The sequence below is a fragment of the Pseudophryne corroboree genome, chromosome 9, assembly GCF_028390025.1.
Source record: "Pseudophryne corroboree isolate aPseCor3 chromosome 9, aPseCor3.hap2, whole genome shotgun sequence".
NCBI lineage: Eukaryota > Metazoa > Chordata > Amphibia > Anura > Myobatrachidae > Pseudophryne > Pseudophryne corroboree.
Window position 1 is genome coordinate 377988578 of NC_086452.1, and position 21070 is coordinate 378009647.

Genomic DNA, 21070 nt, shown 5'->3' on the forward strand with positions numbered 1-21070 from the left:
AGTGCGTCCACAGCTATCGCCTGAGGGTCTCTTGACCTGGCGCAATACATTTGTAGCTTTTTGTTGAGACGGGATGCCATCATGTCCACCTGTGGCAGTTCCCATCGATTTGTAATCTGAGTGAAGACTTCGTGATGAAGTCCCCACTCTCCCGGGTGGAGGTCGTGCCTGCTGAGGAAGTCTGCTTCCCAGTTGTCCACTCCCGGAATGAACACTGCCGACAGTGCTTGCACGTGATTCTTCGCCCAACGAAGAATCCTGGTGGCTTCCGCCATCGCCACTCTGCTTCTTGTGCCGCCCTGGCGGTTTACATGAGCCACTGCGGTGATGTTGTCTGACTGAATCAGCACCGGTTGGTTTCGAAGCAGAGGCTCCGCTTGACTCAGGGCGTTGTATATGGCCCTTAGTTCCAGGATATTTATGTGCAGACAAGCCTCCTGACTTGACCACAACCCTTGGAAGTTTCTTCCCTGAGTGACTGCCCCCCATCCTCGGAGGCTCGCATCCGTGGTCACCAGGACCCAGTCCTGTATGCCGAACCTGCGGCCCTCGAGAAGGTGAGCACTCTGCAGCCACCACAGAAGAGACACCCTGGCCCTCGGGGACAGGGTGATCGGCCGATGCATCTGAAGATGCGATCCGGACCACTTGTCCAACAGATCCCACTGAAAGATCCTCGCATGGAACCTGCCGAAGCGAATGGCTTCGTACGATGCCACCATCTTTCCCAGGACTCGCGTGCAGTGATGCACCGACACCTGTTTCGGTTTTAAGAGGTCTCTAGCTCCTGAGCCTTCTCCGCCGGGAGAAACACCTTCTTCTAGTCTGTGTCCAGAATCATGCCTAGAAAGGGCAGACGCGTCATAGGAATCAGCTGCGACTTTGGGATATTCAGAATCCAGCCATGCTGCTGCAACACTTCCTGAGAGTGTGCTACGCTGATCAGCAACTGCTCTCTGGACCTCGCCTTTATGAGGAGATCGTCCAAGTATGGGATAACGGTGACTCCTTGCTTTCTCAGGATCACCATCATTTCTGCCATTACCGTGGTAAATATTCTCGGTGCCGTGGAGAGCCCAAACGGCAACGTCTGGAATTGGTAATGACAGTCCTGTACCACAAATCTGAGGTACTCCTAATGAGGTGGATAAATGGGGACATGCAAGTAAGCATCCTTGATGTCCAGAGACACCATAAAATCCCCCTCTTCCAGGCTTGCAATGACCGCTCTGAGCGATTCCATTTTGAACTTGAATCTTTTCAGATAAATGTTCAGGGACTTTAAATTCAATATGGGTCTGTCCGAACCGTCCGGTTTCGGTACCACAAACATTGTGGAATAGTATCCCCTTCCCTGTTGAAGGAGGGGAACCTTTACCACTACCTGCTGGAGATATAACTTGTGAATTGCCGCTAACACTACTTCCCTTTCCATGGGGGAAGCTGGCAGGGCCGATTTGAGGTAACGGTGAGGAGGCATCAATTCGAATTCCAGCTTGTATCCCTGAGACAATATCTGTATAGCCCAGGGATCCACCTGTGAGCAAACCCACTGGTGGCTGAAATTTTGGAGACACGCCCCCACCGCTCCTGGCTCCACCTGTGGAGCCCCAGCGTCATGCGGTGGATTTAGTGGAAGCCGGGGAGGACTTCTGTTCCTGGGAACTAGTTGTATGGTGCAGCTTCTTTCCTCTACCCCTGCCTCTGGCAAGAAAGGATGCACCTCTGACTTTCTTGCTTCTTTGTGAACGAAAGGACTGCATTTGGTAATACGGTGCTTTCTTAGGCTGTGAGGGAATATATGGCAAAAAATTTGACTTCCCAGCCGTAGCTGTGGAAACTAGGTCCGAGAGACCGTCCCGAAACAATTCCTCACCCTTGTAAGGTAAAACCTCCATGTGCTTTTTGGAGTCGGCATCACCTGTCCATTGCCGAGTCCACAGGACCCTTCTGGCAGAAATTGACATTGCATTTATTCTAGAGCCCAGTAGGCAAATGTCCCTCTGGGCATCCCTCATATATAGGACAGCGCCTTTTATATGCCCCAGGGTCAGTAAAATGGTATCCTTGTCTAAGGTATCCAGTTCCTCAGACAGATTATCTGTCCATGCTGCTACAGCACTACACATCCAGGCCGACGCAATTGCCGGCCTTAGTAGAGTACCTGAATGTGTATAAACAGACTTCAAGGATACTTTCCTGCTTCCTATCGGCAGGATCCTTTAGGGAGGCCGTATCCTGTGACGGCAGGGCCACCTTCTTAGATAAGCGTGTCAGAGCTTTATCTACCCTAGGGGAGGATTCCCAGCGCATCCTGTCCGTTGGCGGGAAAGGGTATGCCATAAGTAACCTTTTGGAAATCAGCACTTTCCTATCGGGGGAATCCCACGCTTTTTCACATAACTCATTTAACTCATGTGAAGGGGGAAAAGTCACCTCTTGCTTTTTCTCCCCATACATATAAACCCTCTTGTCAGGGACAGGGTTTACCTCTGATATGTGCAATACATCCTTCATTGCTATAATCATGTAGCGGATGGCTTTAGCCATTTTAGGCTGCAATTTTGCATCATCGTCATCGACACTGGAGTCAGAATCCGTGTCGATATCTGTGTCAACAATTTTGGATAGTGGGCGCTTCTGAGACCCTGACGGCCTCTGCGCTGTAGGATCAGGCATGGGCTGAGACCCCGACTGTCCCAAGGCATCAGCTTTATCCAACCTTTTATGCAAGGAGTTTACATTATCATTTAACACCTTCCACATATCCATCCAATCAGGTGTCGGCGCCGTCGGCGGAGACACGTCATTCATCTGCACTTGCTCTGCCTCCACATAGCCCTCCTTGTCAAACATGTCGACACACGCGTACCGACACACCACACACACAGGGGATGCTCTATATGAGGACAGGACCCCCATGAGGCCTTTTGGAGAGACAGAGAGAGAGTATGCCAGCACACACCTCAGCGCTATATGACCCAGGAATCACACAGTAACTTAGTGTTTACCCAGTAGCTGCTGTATATATGATTAATGCGCTAAATTTATGTGCCCCCCCTCTCTTTTTACCCTCTGTCTACCGTGAGTCTGCAGGGGAGAGCCTGGGGAGCTTCCTCTCAGCGGAGCTGTGGAGAGAAAATGGCGCTGGTGAGTGCTGAGGAAGAAGGCCCCGCCCCCTCAGCGGCGGGTTTCTGTCCCGCGATTTTGTGTAAAAATAATGGTGGGGGCTCATGCATATTACAGTGTCCAACTGTATATATGCTGCTTTTGCCAGGAGGTACTGAATTGCTGCCCAGGGCGCCCCCCCCCCCCTGCACCCTACAGTGACCGGAGTGTGTGGGTTAGTGTGGGCGCAATGGCGCACAGCTGCAGTGCGCTACCTCATATGAAGACAGGAGTCTTCTGCCGCCGATTTTTACGTCTTCTTGCTTCAACCCGCCGGCTTCTGTCTTCTGGCTCTGCGAGGGGGACAGCGGCGCGGCTCCGGGAACGGACGACCAAGGTTAGGTTCCTGTGTTCGATCCCTCTGGAGCTAATGGTGTCCAGTAGCCTAAGAAGCGCGACCTAGCCGCAATTAGTAGGTTTGCTTCTCTCCCCTCAGTCCCACGTAGCAGAGAGTCTGTTGCCAGCAGAGGCTCTCTGAAAATAAAAAACCTAACTAAAATACTTTCTTATTAGCAAGCTCAGGAGAGCTCACTAAAATGCACCCAGCTCTGTCCGGGCACAGATTCTAACTGAGGTCTGGAGGAGGGGCATAGAGGGAGGAGCCAGTGCACACCAGTAGTACTAAATCTTTCTTAGAGTGCCCAGTCTCCTGCGGAGCCCGTCTATTCCCCATGGTCCTTACGGAGTCCCCAGCATCCACTAGGACGTTAGAGAAAAGGGGACGCTGTCTGCCGTAATGTGTAAAAAGGGGACGCTGTCTGCCGTAATGTGTAAAAAAGTGGAATCTGTCCGCTGTAATGTGTAAAAAGGGGCTCTACTGTGCGGCGTAATTTGAATAATGGAGACTACTGTGCACCATTATATGAATTGGTATTATTTTGTGGCCACACCCCTTTCCTGAGAAGCCACGTCCCTATATATTTTTATGGCGCGCACTGCCGCCGGTTTATGTTAAGGGGGGGGCGCCAATGATGTTTCTTGCACACAGCGCTAAAATGTCTAGTTACGGCACTGTCAAACAGTATAATATCATGGTAATCCAACAATCCTGAACAGTCACCAATCAGCTTTCAAGGCACATATAACTGGTGCAACAATGGGGTAAATGTAATAGGGTCAGAGTTGCAGAGGTCCGGTAATTCGTCCAAGAACCAATGTATTTTTAAAGCAGCAATCATTCACAAGGCAAAATCAGGTTGGTTTGCCTTGTAAATGATTGCTGCTTTAAAAATACGTCCATTCTCGCTCGAATTCCCAGACCTACGGCAACTTGGACCCTATTATATTTACCTCAATATCTTTCTTTTATAGCTTTCGGATTCTGTGTATTCTGTGAAATACTTTAGCAACAACATGCATCTAAGTGACAAGGAATGGGTTATGGATGACCTCATTCTGGGGGGTTTGGAAAGAGTGGGGTGGGAATGTGTGTCTATTATGTTATTATATTTTTGCTGAACTGCTACTTGTACAACAGATAAAAAGAAACAAGTTCCTCCTACATTGAAATTCCAGCCAACAAACAACCCAATAAACTGCTTCTGAAATAATAATGAACAGTCTTAGTCACATGCCTTTGCAAATGAATGTGCTTCTTCCAATAGGATAGCCATAATTCTAATCACTGAGAGTACCAATACTGCGCTACATAAATCACTGGTTGCAAACCGTGTAAGAAGGTACTGCAAATCCTCCGACAGGAGCAACACACCAAAGGCCATCTGCAGACCGCTATGTGTGTCTTCTAACAATACCACACAAATACACGTTGGTCAATCAACTTAGAAATGGCAAAATGCAACCTATAAGATCATTAGGAACTAGTGCAATGTCGGAGACATTGGTACCATAATGTATGCTCTGTCAATGTAAGATAAATCATAAATACAAACACCAACACTGCCCTTGGTGACTTTTAAATACTTGTGTGGTTTAAAATACCATTTGAGCAGAGCAACTCCCTGTGTCTAACACAAATGTATCTATGTAATAACTCTACAAGGTCGGACCCGAGTCGGACATACTGTAAGTAAGGAGAGTCTGGGCGAGTGCCTTGACCACCCCGAAAGTGGCTGTCACAACGGGGGACAGTGTGATAGAAGAGTATTGCCCTGCCCTCATAGCTCAGCACAAGGCATGAAACCACCCAATGGTCCTATACCCTGACTGTAACTACTGCCCACATATGGCACGACAACATATCCATTCTGACCCGAATGATGCATAGTAGAACAACCTTTAGCAATACACCATTATATATGTAATAGACTGATGGCTTGGTCCCCAACATACTTTACACGGATCTCTCTGGGACATTCTGCGCCCTCAAGTTCTGCCAGACTCCTTTTCAGCTTCTATGTCCCAGATACAAAAATTCACGTGCTTGCAGGATTAGGAGGATCCAGCAAGCTACACAGCACATGCATGGGATTAGGCTCCAATGAATACACTGCACCAACAAAGAACCATCCACTACTATTACATGCCGCTGTTGCAATATGTGCTGGGGGGGGGGCGGAGAAGTCAACAAGCAAGAGCTGATATAGTGTAGCATTTATTAGTAAACCATTAGTGATACAAATAAAATGAGGACATCCATAGGCCATTAAACACTACAACGATCCATGGGCATTCACTGCGTAGTATACCAACTGTATTATTTAGCAAAATTGGGATTTTTGTTTACTTACCGTAAAATCTCTTTCTCTGAGTCCATCTGGGGGATGCTGCGCCGTTACTTGTGGGTTAGAGGTGTGTGGTAGTGGAGTTTGGCACAGAACTATCAAAAGCTGACTCCTCCCCCCTCTAACCCCTCCCATCTCCTTCCTGCTCAGCCATATTCAGTTAACGTTTAGCCAAGCCAAAGGAGATAGACCAGAATAAAAAAATTAACCAATTAAACCAGACAAACTATGGGAGGGATCGCAGCGTCCCCCAGATGGACTCAGAGAAAGAGATTTTACGGTAAGTAAACAAAAATCCCAATTTCTCTGTCCTCCATCTGGGGGACGCTGCGCCGTTACTTGTGGGACTTCCCAAAGCAAGCTAATGAGAGGAGGGAGACGTTGACGGCATAGCCGTCTGTAAAATACGACGCCCAACAGATGCAGTCTCCAAACCAAAAGTATGAAACCGGTAAAACTTTGTGAACGTATGGACTGACGACCAGGTCGCCGCCCTGCATAGTTGCTCAACAGATGCACCAGCGCGAACAGCCCAAGACGCTCCAACTGCTCTAGTCGAATGAGCCCTAATTGAGTCAGGAACCGAAACGTTTGAGGATACGTAAGCCTGTCTGATGGCCGAAGTTACCCAACGGGCCACAGTGTTCTTAGAGGCAGGCCAACCTCGTTTGGGAGCATCAATCAATACCAACAAGGAATCCGTACGACGGAAAGACTCCGTGCGAGAAAATAAATACGTAAGGCCCGAACAACATCCAAGAGGGCCAAATGGGAATTTTCCCCCTGAGAAGATGACGGATTAAAAGCTGGAAGAACAATGTCCTGATTTAAATGGAATGCTGAAACAACCTTTGGAAGAAATGAAGGCTTTGTCCGCAGAACCACCCGATTTTCATGAAACACTAACAAGGGCGGTCTGCAAGAAAGAGCCGCCAACTCAGACACTCGTCTAGCTGAGGCAATAGCCAAAAGAAAAACAACTTTTTGTGTTAGATAACGTAGTTCCACAGATTCTAAAGGTTCAAATGGAGAATTTTGAAGGGCCGTAAGTACCAAGTTTAAATCCCAGGGAGGAATCGGAGGAACAAAAGGTGGTTGAATTCGAAGTACTCCCTGCAGGAATGTTTGAACCTCTGGGATGATTGCTAATTTCTTTTGAAAAAGAACCGACAAGGCCGAAACCTGACCCTTCAGGGAAGAAAGTCTCAAACCCTTGTCAAGACCCTCCTGGAGAAAGGAGAGCAGGCGATGAAGCCTAAACAAATGCGGAGTCAAGTCCCTTTTTTCGCACCAAGCAATGTAAATACGCCATACTCTATGGTAAATGCCAGAAGTCACCGGTTTTCTAGCCCGAATCATCGTCTGAACAACCGCACGAGAAAGACCCTTTGCTTTCAAAATGTTGGATTCAAGAACCAAGCCGTCAAAGCCAGCCGACTTAAATCTGGGTGGCGACAAGGTCCTTGAAGAAGAAGATCTGGTCGCAGAGGGAGGCGAAAAGGATCTCCGACGACCATGCTGCTTAGAAGAGTGTACCACTGTCGGCGCGGCCAATCTGGAGCCACCAGAATTACTGCAAGGCCTTCTCGCCGAATGCGTTGGAGTAGACGTGGAAGCAATGGAATTGGCGGGAACACGTAACCCAGCTGAAATTGCCACGGAGCTGTTAGTGCATCGATCAGAAATGCTTGAGGATCCTGAGTTCTTGATCCGTAAAGAGGAAGTTTTTTGTTGAGGCGTGACGCCATCAGGTCTATGTCTGGCATTGCCCAGCGATCCACTAGAGAAAGAAACACTTCCTGGTGAAGTTCCCATTCTCCCGGATGAATCGTGTGACGACTCAAAAAATCTGCCTCCCAGTTCTCGACTCCCGGAATGTGAATTGCTGAAAGCACGGGAATCCAACGCTCCGCCCACGTGAGAATCTGAGCAACCTCTCTCATTGCGGACCAGCTGCGAGTTCCTCCCTGTTTGTTGATGTAAGCCACTGCCGTGGCATTGTCGGATTGCACCCGAACTGGATGGCCTTGCACCATGGTCTGAATCCGAATGAGTGCATACCGGATTGCCCTCAATTCCAGAATGTTGATCTGTAGTTTTGACTCTTGAGTGCTCCAGCGCCCCTGTAAATGATGAGTCTGGAACACTGCTCCCCAACCGCTGAGGCTTGCGTCCGTGGTTACCATCATCCAAGACCAGACTGTGAACGGCGCGCACCCTTCCTCAAATTGCGACTGTGAAGCCACCAGTGGAGCGACTGACGAGTCCTTACCGACAAGCGTATCAACTGCAGTTCGAGACGTGAATCCGTCCGAGTCCAACAGTGGAGAATCTGAGCTTGAAGAGGTCGGGCATGAAATCTGGCGTATGGAACTGCCTCGAATGAGGACACCATCTTGCCCAGTACCTGCATGCATCTGAGGACTGACACTGCCGGCAATTTTAACAGGGTTCTGATTCTGGCTTGTAAGTCCTGAATCTTGTCTGTAGGAAGAAACACCCTCTGGCTGTTGGTGTCGAATAGAAGACCCAGAAAAACCATTTTCTGTGACGGGAGTAAAGACGACTTTGGAAAATTGATTATCCACCCGAACGACTGTAGGGTCTCTGTCGTTAGACGCAGGTTCTGATTGAGAATCTCCGGTGACGGGGCCTTGATCAACAGGTCGTCCAAGTATGGGGTGATGTTGACCCCTTGGCAACGGAGAACTGCGACGACATGACCCAGGACCTTTGTAAAAACCCGGGGAGCCGTAGAGAGACCAAAGGGAAGGGCCCGAAACTGAAAATGCCACGGACCTACTGCAAATCTCAGAAGAGATTGATGTCCTATCCAAATTGGAACATGTAGGTATGCGTCCTTTATGTCTATTGATGCCAAATATTCCCCTGGCTCCATGGCTGCGATAATGGAGCGAATGGATTCCATCCTGAATTTTTGGGATGAGAGGTACGGATTGAGAGCTTTTAGATTTAGAATGGGTCGAAACGAACCGTCCGGCTTGTCCACGAGAAAAAGACCCGAGTAAAAGCCCCGACCTCTTTGAGGAGCTGGGACCGGAAGGATTACTCCATTTTGTAATAAGGTTGCTGTTGCCTGAAGGAGAGCTTGACGTCTGGAGGGGTCGTCTGGGAGAGGTGTGACGAATAGTCGGGTTGGGACTGTCTCTTCGAAGTCCAACATATATCCTCTGGAAATGACCCCCATTACCCACCGATCTGGTTTCGATAGGAGCCACACTTCCCTGAACTGAAGTAAACGAGCCCCAACCTGTATTGATCCCTCCAGAGGGCCCGAAGCGTCATGCCTCAGGCTTGTCGGCAGGCTTACTGGCCGGTCTGCGAGTAGCCTGAGCTCCTCTACCTCTGAATGATCCCCTCCGTGGAAATCTGGAGAAGGGGCGAAAGGACTGGAAGTTACCTCTGCCCTGCGTACGAAAGGACCGAAATCTTGTAGGTTTTGGTTTGTTAGGAGCAGACGGAAGGAAAGGGCTCTTTCCTCCCGTAGTATCTGAAATAATCTTCTTTAACTCTGATCCAAAGAGAAACTCGCCTTCAAAAGGAACTGCCGTCAAGGTCTGCTTTGAGTCCGAATCAGCATTCCAAACCCTAAGCCAAAGAGACCGTCTTGCGGATACTGTTAAGGCAGAAACACGGGACTGTAGCGCCACCGAATCCAATAAGGCCTCACCCACGTAAGTAAGAGCCTCTGAAATCTGTTCTGCCAATTGAATGGCCTCCGACGGATCGTCCGACTGCATCCCAGATACAACCTGTGCAAGCCACTCATCTACGGCTTTAAGCACCCAGGCACTCGCCAGAACTGGACGGAGAGAGACACCTGATAAGGAAAACATAGATTTTAGTAATGCTTCTATCTTCCTATCGGTAGAGTCTTTTAAAGTCACAGACTGTACTGACGGAATAACCGTAGCTTTTGCTAAATGCGAAATAGGAGCGTCTACCTTTGGGGCAGTCTCCCAAAATTTTGTATCTTCCCCCGTAAAAGGATATAGAAATTTTAACTTTTTAGGAGCCTGGAAACGAGAATCCGGTTTTAGCCAGGGTTCTTTTAAAATATCCGCAAAGTGCGAGTAAGAAGGGAAGGCAGTAACCTGTCTCTTCTGTCGTTTGAAGAAAGGGGAAGAAGTCTCGGCTACTGCCTCATCCTGAATATTAAGGGTCTGACGAATGGCTTCGATTAGTAACCTAACACCTGAACTAGTAGATAATTCCTCATCTTCCCAAGCCGAATTTTCGTCCCATTCAGGATCTACCTCCCCTTCCTCCAATGGAGATGTCAGAGTATCCAACTCCTCTCCCGGAAACGTAATAGCGGGCAACGGCTGCGTTCGCTTAGAAGCCGCCGAACTACTGGCAGAATTTACAAATTTATTTACAGACTGAGTCAAATCAGTGAGACACTTTCCCATATTCTGGGCCCAAAGCGGTTCCACCTGAGTCTGGGCCAAAGCTGCTTCCGACCTGGACTGACGCAAATCTGAAATTGCATCCACCATGGCCTTGACCCCAAGGGGGCATCGACTGATCTGTGGAGCTGCCCTGCTGATCTGCCGCTGGTGCACCAGAGCATGATGTACAGAGGGTCCCTGCGTCAGCACTCCCCTTAGCCAGCTTTGTGCCACATTGTGAACATGAAAAATAAACCACTGAGGTTGTTTTTCCCTTTGCAGGTTTCTCTGGCTTACTGGTCATCCTGTACCCTGATGTACTATGTCTTGTCCCCCCAAGTCTGTGTGATCCCCCCCCTCATATACTTGCGGTTTTTGTGTAAGTGTCCGTAGTACAGCGTCCCCCCGTCTGCAGGCAGAGAAGATGGCGCCGTGAACAGCAGCGCGAGCAGAGCTGGGCGGGAAGACGGCCCTGCCCGCCTGACGTAACTTCTCCCCTCTCCGGCGAAACCGGAAGTTCGGCTACCGTACGCCGCTACACAGAGCGGTTGTCACGGTAGCACAGTAACGGTCCCAGGGAGTGTATAACACCCTCCTGGACCTAAACACAGTCCGCCCCCACCACAATCCATGCCGTTTCTTCCCTGAAGGCCCCAGTGACCAAGGTATAGTGGCCTCCATACAGCAGTCTGGAGTGGGATACTAACCCCCTCCACTGTTATACCGGTCACCTGTAAACAGGGACTAGGTACTTGTTAAAAGAAATAAAAACCTAAAGAGAAATAAAAACTGTGTCTGTACTCCACAGGCACAAAACTAAAACTGAATATGGCTGAGCAGGAAGGAGATGGGAGGGGTTAGAGGGGGGAGGAGTCAGCTTTTGATAGTTCTGTGCCAAACTCCACTACCACACACCTCTAACCCACAAGTAACGGCGCAGCGTCCCCCAGATGGAGGACAGAGAAATAAAGGATTCATAACCCTAGCATGAAACAAGCATCAACATTTAATCAGCGGGAAAACTTGACCCTAAAGGTGGGTACACACTAGGCGATGTGCTCTATGAGCGACGTCGCCTAGTGTGTTCCCTTCCCTGCCAGGGCGGTCATCGGCAGTGCGTATACACTAAGCGATATTCAAACGATATCGCTCAGTAACATCATGCCGTGGCCGGGCCCTACATGCAGTTTTTGGACGACAGTCCGAATGGAGCTGCATGCACGGCCGACAGCGAAGGTCGTTAACGGCCCGCGGATCGCTCGTCAGCATACACACTAGTTGATATGGTAAACAACGTCGCTCAAGAAGCAACGTTGTTTACTTTATCGGCAAGTGTGTCCTCACCTTAAGAAGGGTCTATTTATTTATTTGCATGGTATATACATATAATACATATACATATATATATATATATATATATATATATATATATATATATATATACACACACACACACACACACACACACACACACACACACACTGCTCAAAAAAATAAAGGGAACACTAAAATAACACATCCTAGATCTGAATGAATGAAATATTCTTATTAAATACTTTGTTCTTTACATAGTTGAATGTGCTGACAACAAAATCGCACAAAAATTATCAATGGAAATCAAATTTATTGACCCATGGAGGTCTGGATTTGGAGTCACACTCAAAATTAAAGTAGAAAAACACACTACAGGCTGATCCAACTTTGATGTAATGTCCATAAAACAAGTCAAAATGAGGCTCAGTAGTGTGTGTGGCCTCCACGTGCCTGTATGACCTCCCTACAAAGCCTGGGCATGCTCCTGATGAGGTGGCGGATGGTCTCCTGAGGGATCTCCTCCCAGACCTGGACTAAAGCATCTGCCAACTCCTGGACAGTCTGTGGTGCAACGTGGCATTGGTGGATGGAGCGAGACATAATGTCCCAGATGTGCTCAATTGGATTCAGGTCCGGGGAACGGGCGGGCCATCCATAGCATCAATGTCTTCGTCTTGCAGGAACTGCTGACACACTCCAGCCACATGAGGTCTAGCATTGTCTTGCATTAGGAGGAACCCAGGGCCAACTGCACCAGCATATGGTCTCACAAGGGGTCTGAGGATCTCATCTCGGTACCTAATGGCAGTCAGGCTACCTCTGGCGAGCACATGGAGGGCTGTGCGGCCCCCCAAAGAAATGCCACCCCACACCATTACTGACCCACTGCCAAACCGGTCATGATGGAGGATGTTGCAGGCAGCAGAACGTTCTCCTTGGCGTCTCCAGACTCTGTCACGTCTGTCACACGTGCTCAGTGAGAACCTGCTTTCATCTGTGAAGAGCACAGGGCGCCAGTGGCGAATTTGCCAATCTTGGTGTTCTCTGGCAAATGCCAAACGTCCTGCACGGTGTTGGGCTGCAAGCACAACCCCCACCTGTGGACGTCGGGCCCTCATACCACCCGCATGGAGTCTGTTTCTGATTGTTTGAGTATACACATGCACATTTGTGGCTTGCTGCAGGTCATTTTGCAGGGCTCTGGCAGTGCTCCTCCTGTTCCTCCTTGCACAAAGGCGGAGGTAGCGGTCCTGCTGCTGAGTTGTTGCCCTCCTCCACGTCTCCTGATGTACTGGCCTGTCTCCCGGTAGCGCCTCCATGCTCTGGACACTACGCTGACAGACACAGCAAACCTTCTTGCCACAGCTCGCATTGATTTGCCATCCTGGATGAGCTGCACTACCTGAGCCACTTGTGTGGGTTGTAGACTCCTTCTCATGCTACCACTAGAGTGAAAGCACCGACAGCTTTCAAAGTGACCAAAACATCAGCCAGAAAGAATAGGAGCTGAGAAGTGGTCTGTGGTCACCACTTGCAGAACAACTGCTTTATTGGGGGTGTCTTGCTAATTGCCTATAATTTCCACCTGTTGTCTATTCCATTTGCACAACAGCATGTGAAATTGATTGTCAATCAATGTTGCTTCCTAAGTGGACAGTTTGATTTCACAGAAGTGTGATTGACTTGGAGTTACATTGTGTTGTTTAAGTGTTCCCTTTATTTTTTTTGAGGTGTGTGTGTGTGTGTGTGTGTGTGTGTGTGTGTGTGTGTGTGTGTGTGTATATATATATATATCTATATCTATATCTATCTTCTAGACTGTGGTATACTATCAATACCGTGGTTACTTGGGGCCAAGACACAGTGATGATTATACAGATGCTGTTTTCTATAGCGGAAAATTTCTTTTTTTTTTGTATTATAAATAATGTTGAATATTATGAATGGTGAGAGGGAATTGTTTGCATGAATTTCTGCTGCTAAAAATCATTGTATGAAAATGCTGAGCATCTGTTTCCCAGTGACCTGCTAATGAGCAATGTTGATCTTACAATGTGCTAGTCAGATGGCACATCCTAAATAATTTACACTTCCCACCTGTGTGCCCGTAATTATCACATTCCATTGAATAACTTCAATACAGCTGTTTTCCAGGGTTTATCTGCTAGGTTACACTGCTGACAACGGCCATTGCTAGAGGGTGATCGCTGGTGCGACTTTCTACAAGCACAATATTTAAGGGGTTTCTATGGGGACATATCTGCATTGATATTCAGCAGTGAGTAGCATGACACTAACCACAGTGGTGCACTCAGAGGGATACTACTCACTTTAATTAGTTAGAATATTTCTAACAAGAATTCATATGATTGTAATGATTTTTATTTCTGGAAATCGGCATAGTTTTGTGATGTGTCTATGTTGTACAGAAAGCTGACATTTGCCATTATGAAATCCTGATATCCTGGATGTGCCCATAAAAGTTCTCTCTTTAAGCAGGTCCTCGGAAACACGTTGGTACTAGGGTGTTTTACCTAAACCTGCTGTTTTCAGTGTAATAGTCTGTATGTCAGTAATCAGCTCCCACCCACTTGTAGACTGAAAGTATTACACAGCTGAATTTACAAGGGATAGGTTTAAACCTGGAAGATTCAGATTTGTACCTTGGCAAATGTGTTATGTATTATTTAGAGGCGGAGTAGGAGGGCAGGAAGGGGTGGGGGGGGGGGGGGTGTGCGGGTAGTGTGCACATCCTAGCTTACCTCTGAATCTTATTAGAAAAAATAAAGCCGCTCAGTATTTGTGTTCTACATGTAAAATAAGACCGGATTTTCTCTAGATGGAAAAGAACAAACATAAATGAAATAATTTGCATTTGCTCCTATTGGTTTATCCAGATGCGAATCTGCCCTCTCAGCTGGATCTGCTCTTAACTCTTACTGTGTTATATTGTGGCGGAATAATAATAATGAAAACAATAGAAAGCTAAAGTACTTAATGGCATAACATTTCCAGATGATCTGTTATATAATCCTTACCAGCAGTGACTATCCCTTTAGCGCTCTGAGTCAAACTGGATGATTTCACTATCCCAGTGATAGCTGTAAAGAGACAGAAAACAGATGTTACTCATCACATGTACGTAAAAGGACAATTATACTTCTACCCAAGTAATGTTCACACATTGTAAATGATGGATCCGTGCTTAGGCTTCTTTATGAAAGGAAATCCATCATGCAGTACCATCAGGGAGGCGTCTGATTGGCTGTAAATTTATTCTGCAGCAGGACAACAATACAAAACATACAGCCAATGTCATTAAAAGGGATGTAGTTGTGTGACCGCCGGTCACAATACCGACGCTGGGATCCCGCCCCCAACAATCCTGATAGTCGGCATGCCGACTAACAGGGACTATTCCCACTCGTGGGTGTCGACGACACCCATAGAGTAGGAATAGAACCTGTGACCGTGCCCGGCATCGGTATGGTGACCGGCTGTCTCCTGATCGCTGGTCACACATTCCCAACCCATTAAAAACTATCTTCAGCGTATATAAGAACAAGGGGCCTAATTCAGACCTGATCTCAGACCTGCAAAATTTTGCAGGACTACGATCAGGCACACTGACATACGGGGGGACGCCCAGCACAGGGCTAGTCCACCCCGCATGTCAGGCCCGGTGGTGACCTTCGGTCGCCACAGGGTTATATTCCCTCGCGGGTGGTGGCGCGGACCACCACCCGAGTGGGGATTCCGACCACCGGTATTTCACTGGGTGTCGGGATTCCGGTGTCGGTATCCTGACAGCCGGGATCCCGACAGCCGACAAAATGAATGCCTGCCATTTTTTAGGACCTATCCAATTATTCCCTGTTCTTTTGGCCCAAAAATGTTCACAAAAAACCTGGGCAGTAAGGACTGATTATCAGGGATTTTGGAAAAACACCTCAAAACTGTCGACATCGTGGACAACTGCCCATCCCCGGTGGAGTCAATCAGGCCCGGTAAATTGCTGCGGCTAATTGGATATTGCCCTTAGTGTCAAAATACTGTTTTACAACACAAAATGTGACCATGAAAATTGCAAGCCAAAAATGTAAGAACAAACACATAATAAACATGGTAGTCAGCAGTGATGGCAATCATTTATAAGCTGTAGAAGAACCCTGGAAAACTGAGAAGTTGCATGCCCTACTTCTGCATCCAGTATCATCCCCTGACGTTAGTCCACATTTCCCCTTTAGCATAATGTGCACCATACCACGCTCCTACGGTGCAATATAATATGACGCCAGTATAATAATATACTATATGGAACATCTTTTTTATTTTAGAGGATTCTTTTATTCCAGTGATTACCTGTTATACTGAATAAGTGTGCGACAGGTGCTTCCCGAAATGTGGTTCTTAGCTAGCATTCATTTTTGTACTAACCAACAGTAAACATTTACTCACTTGTGTTCACTGTATACCTTACACTAGGCCAGTTATAATCAATTGTTCTAGGTTACTACACAAATGTACTCCGTTATCAAATAATAATATGTCTAAACACATCTGGGAATTAGCAATGCACAGAAATGCACTGATCTAGTCTACGCAATAACGAACCTACAAGAAAATGATCAACATTTATTTAGCACCACCTTATTCCTTTCAACTGATGAAATAAACATGTTTACGAGTTGACATTATCAGAGCATGTGGATTCCAGCGCCATCAATCAGCGCCACAGGCCCTCTTTATTCAGCCCTTTCTCAGAACATTATAAGCTTAGAACCCTTAGGGGGAAATAATCCAGAGCTATGTAACTCACGTCAACAAGAGGAAGAGATGTAGGAGAAGGAGCGAGTACAATAAATGCCTTCAGGTACTATCAAAAGTAGACTGCCATTGTATCCAGTCTGTGAGCATGACCAAGGAATCAGCTAAGAACTAGCAGCCGCTTTCCTTACAAACATCATCAGCGGGATGTAATGCCGCCCGAATTCAGCGGCCTTGCGGGATGCTGGCCGAACTCAGATGTTTTTTTAAAGGGGCAATCACTTACAAGGCAAAACCATCCGAGTTCGGCCGGCAACCCGCATGGCATTAGATCCCGTTGCATATCTGAGTATAGCGATTAGTGAAACAGGCCCAAAAGCAAAAAAAAAAAAAAATCACAGTAAATAGTGTAACAGCAAAGTTTAAGCAATGTCTAAAATACATAAATAATAGCATAAATATTGTATAAAATTACCAGTAAACCAAAAATACAAGTTGCTTTATGTAAAATAGTAACTAATACAAACGGAAATAATGCAAAAGCATTTGTATATGGGTGACAATTAGTTGTATCCATTTCACAAAAGGCAACCAGTATATTGGAGTCCGTAGTTCTTTATAAGTAGATCAGATAAATAAAAGACAACTTTAGAGTATATTTATCAAATCTTCTGAAGAGGACAAGTGGAGAAGCTGACCATTGCAACCAATCATGTTCTAGATATCATTTATCTAGTACATTCTATAAAATGATACTGTAGCTAGAATCCGATTGATTGCTACAGGCAATATCTCCATGATTCCTTTTTAGACAATTTGATAAATCTCATCCAAAGCGAACACTTCACTTTACGACACAGTCATAAAGTTTCAACGCCCACTGGTGTACTAAAGCACACTTGAGTATAACATTTCCCCAGCACTTCTCCCAATGTGTTACAAGGCACTTTGGTATAATTTATCATACCTTAGGGGAGAAGTTAACCATACTCCACCATTACAGTCCAAGATTTAAGGATATCCATGCTTGAGCACAGGTGACTTAATACCTCAGTCACTTTGATTTAGCCATCTGGACTTAATCATGGATATTCTTAAAACCTGGACTGTAATGGCAGAGGTCGAGAAACTCTGCCTTAGGGAACAAAAATAAGTAAAAAAAAAGAGTTTGTATCTACTCCCATCATGTATTTGTAAAGTGCAACAAGTCTGCAGCATTTGTATAGTCACAATTGCAAATCACATAAATAAAAATAAAACATTAAAACATAACAAGTATATACTGGTGCAGATATGAGACAGAGGGTAGAGAGGGCCCTGAATGAGACATCTTAGGCTGGGTACACACTATGCCGACGGATATCGGATGATTTGGTAAATGTACACACTTAGCAATCGGCCGATCGATATCTTTGTGCAGACATCAGAATTGGGCAGGCATCTGAATTCTCCCATCAAGCTGTGATGTCAGTCCCTGTAGACAGTGTATGGGCAGATGGCGGATTGCCCATACACACAGCCAGACATGCTGATATACTGTATCTGCAGAATATATCAGCATCGGCTGTGCTGCAGGGCAGATGTGATATGTCTGTGAACGATGTCGTTCACAAACATTTTACCCACCGATGATCTACACATATATCGCCTGTTAGACGCAACGGGCTATCTATCAGTGTGTAACCAGCTGGAGGGAGGAAGCAGAGACAGTGGGAGCTAATGAGAGCACGCAGAGGAAGTAGACTCAGGGGGGGTAGGGTAGGCTATGGTAAAGTGATCAGTTTTGTGAGAGCTCTTGAAATATTGGAGGCTGGGAGAGAGTATGGTCAGATGTAAGAGGGAGTACAATAAGTGGGAGTCAGAACAGCAGAAGTCTTGGAGGTGGGAGTGAGAGGCGATTATCAGAGGAAAGAAGAAGTGCAGGTCAGAGGCAAAGTAAAGGGATGGAGCAAGGGTGCATCTCATTACATGATGAGGGATGCAGGGCCGATTCCGGGGCTTCTGGCGCCCTGGGCGGCATTAGGGGGCGTGGCTTCGTACAGGGGGCGTGGTCATTTACGCCAACTGTACAGACTGAAATGATGTGCGGTGCACGATGACGTCATCGCGCACCGCACAGCAAAGGTCCTCTCCACGAAGGGAAACTAGACGCGTACGCGTCTAGTTTCCCTTCCCAGCGGCAGCGGCCAGCGGCAGCAGGGGGGCAGCGGGCAGCGGCAGCAGGGGGGCAGCGGGGGGCACACAGCAGCAGCGGATCTTGCCCTGGTGCGGTGCCCTCCGGATGGCGCCCTGCGCCCTCCGGAAGGTGGCGCCCCGGGCAAAAGTCCTGCTTGCCCATGGCAAGATCCGCTACTGGAGGGATGTATGAAGGAGAGGTGCTGGTGAGGGCTCTGAAGGTGATGGCGAGTTGCATGAATTTAAGCCAGCAAAAGTGATTTAAAGAATAGTGCTAAGGGTGAGGAGTGCTGCATTCAGGATGGATTGTAAAGGTGGAAGATGGGTGAAAAGAATGCCAGACAGAAGGCAGGCACAGTAAGGGAGATGAGGAAAGGTGCAAGTTTGCACTAAAACAAAGTAAACAATCAGAAATGTGTTTCTTCATCTAACATACACTAAATGCTCACTCATTGTTGATGCTACAGTTCTCGTTTCAGCATCAAGCACTGTTCGTAAACAAAACTCACCTTGCTGTACCACGCTCCCACAGTCTGGATCCTGAGCCACTTGTAATAATACCTCTTCCACATCCCTATTCCTTCCAGGATGGTCCACGAGAGCGGTTATTTTCTGCTGTAAAGTCTTTGGTAAACTCATTAGCAGAAGAAACTGACCCTCTGGACTCTTATCTACCTGAAAAATAAAATGAGATGCTCAGGAAAGTGTATTCAGAGAACTATAAGTTACAGTTAGACGTCAGCTACCAACATTGTTCTAAAAAATAGGATTTTAATTACCTACCGGTAAATCCTTTTCTCGTAGTCCATAAGGGATATTGGGGAGACTTAGTACGATGGGGTATAGACGGGGTCCAAAGGAGCCGATGCACTTTAAATTTCTTCACTGAGTGTGCTGGCTCCCCCCACAGGCAGTTATAGGTATAACAGTGCGCGAAGGAGAAAGGACATATATGAGAGAAGGAACATGATAACAAAGGGTGGTGAGAATTAATACCCGCACACTACGAACATATAACAACCAGCAATGACTGGTAACAATAACAGCAACAGCTGAACAGGTAACCACATAACAGAGTACCTGCAGAAAAGTCAACACACTGAGGCGGGCGCCCAATATCCCTTCTGGACTACGAGAAAAGGATTTACCGGTAGGTAATTAAAATCCTGTTTTCTCTAGCATCCATAAGGGATATTGGGGAGACTTAGTACGATGGGGACGTCCCAAAGCTTCCAGAACGGGCGGGAATGTGCGGAGACTGGTGCCTGCCCAAACTGGGTATCCTCTTTGGCCAGGATATCAAACTTGTAGAACTTCACAAAGGTGTTCTTCCCCGACCAGGTAGCAGCTCGGCGCTCGGGAAGCTGCCCAGGAAGAGCCCACAGATCTTGTAGAGTGGGCTTTCAGAGACTTAGGAACAGGTAAGGCTGCCAACACATAGACCTGTTAGAAAGTAAGCCTAAGCCAACGAGCAATGGACTGCTTCGAAGCAGGACAACCCTTTTTCTGCGCATCATAGAGCACGAACAAGGAACCCGCCTTTCTGATCCGAGCCGTTCGCTTGACTTAGATCTTCAAGGCTCGCACAGCATCCAATGTCTCCGGAGGAGCAGAAGTGTCAGAACCACAATAGGTTGATTCAAGTGAAACACAGAGACAACCTTCGACAGGAACTGCTACCTAGTCCTGAGCTCCGCTCTGTCCTCGTTAAAGACCAAGTATGTACTTTTACAGGATAAGGCCCCCAATTCTGATACACGCCTAGCAGAATCCAGGGTCAGTAACATCACCGTCTTCCACGTGAGGTACTTGTCTTCTACCATCATCAGAGGCTCAAACCAGCAGGGCTGCAGAAATTCCAACACCACATTCAAATTCCAGGGTGCTGCAGGCAGCACAAAAATAGGATTTTGGTTAGCTACCAGTAAATCCTTTTCTCATAGTGCGTAGAGGATGCTGGGGTCCACATTAGTACCATGGGGTATAGACGGGTCCACCAGGAGCCATTGGCACTTTAAGAGTTTGAGAGTGTGGGCTAGCTCCTCCCTCTATGCCCCTCCTACCAGACTCGGCCTAGAAACTGTGCCCGAGAGACGGACATCTTTGAGAGAAGGATTTTACACAGATAGTGGTGAGATTCACACCAGCTCACACATACAAGGCACATCAAGCTAACTAGCTTGAAACGCAGCAAACGCTGAAACATTACTTACCAAGTAACAATGCAGCACTCAACTAAAACGAAGCTGTACTGAACCAAAAAATGATAGCAGGAAAAGGAAGCGATGGGCGGGCATGCAGCATCCTCTACAGAATACGAGAAAAGGATTTACCGGTAGGTAACCAAAATCCTATTTTCTCTTACGTCCTAGAGGATGCTTGGGTCCACATTAGCACCATGGGGATGTACCAAAGCTCCCAGAACTGAAGGGAGAGCGCGGAGGCTCCTGCAGAACTGATTGACCAAACTTCAGGTCCTCAGCGGCCAAAGTATCGAACTTGTAGAACTTTGCAAACATGTTCGACCCAGACCAAGTAGCCGCTCGGCAA

The 21070-nt window shown here is 47.2% G+C and overlaps 1 protein-coding gene across 3 annotated transcripts in view; it reads right to left on the reverse strand.

Moving 5' to 3' along the window:
• The window catches only part of TAMM41 (TAM41 mitochondrial translocator assembly and maintenance homolog), an 87008-nt gene that overhangs the window by 17275 nt on the left and 48663 nt on the right, over positions 1–21070 (reverse strand). For all 3 annotated transcript variants that reach the window (XM_063940769.1, XM_063940768.1, XM_063940767.1), the window contains 2 exons: positions 19030–19195; positions 14617–14679 (listed from right to left, as the gene is read on the reverse strand). In XM_063940769.1, coding sequence (XP_063796839.1) covers positions 14617–14679; positions 19030–19195 — 229 coding nt within the window. The remainder of the gene's footprint in view (positions 1–14616; positions 14680–19029; positions 19196–21070) is intronic.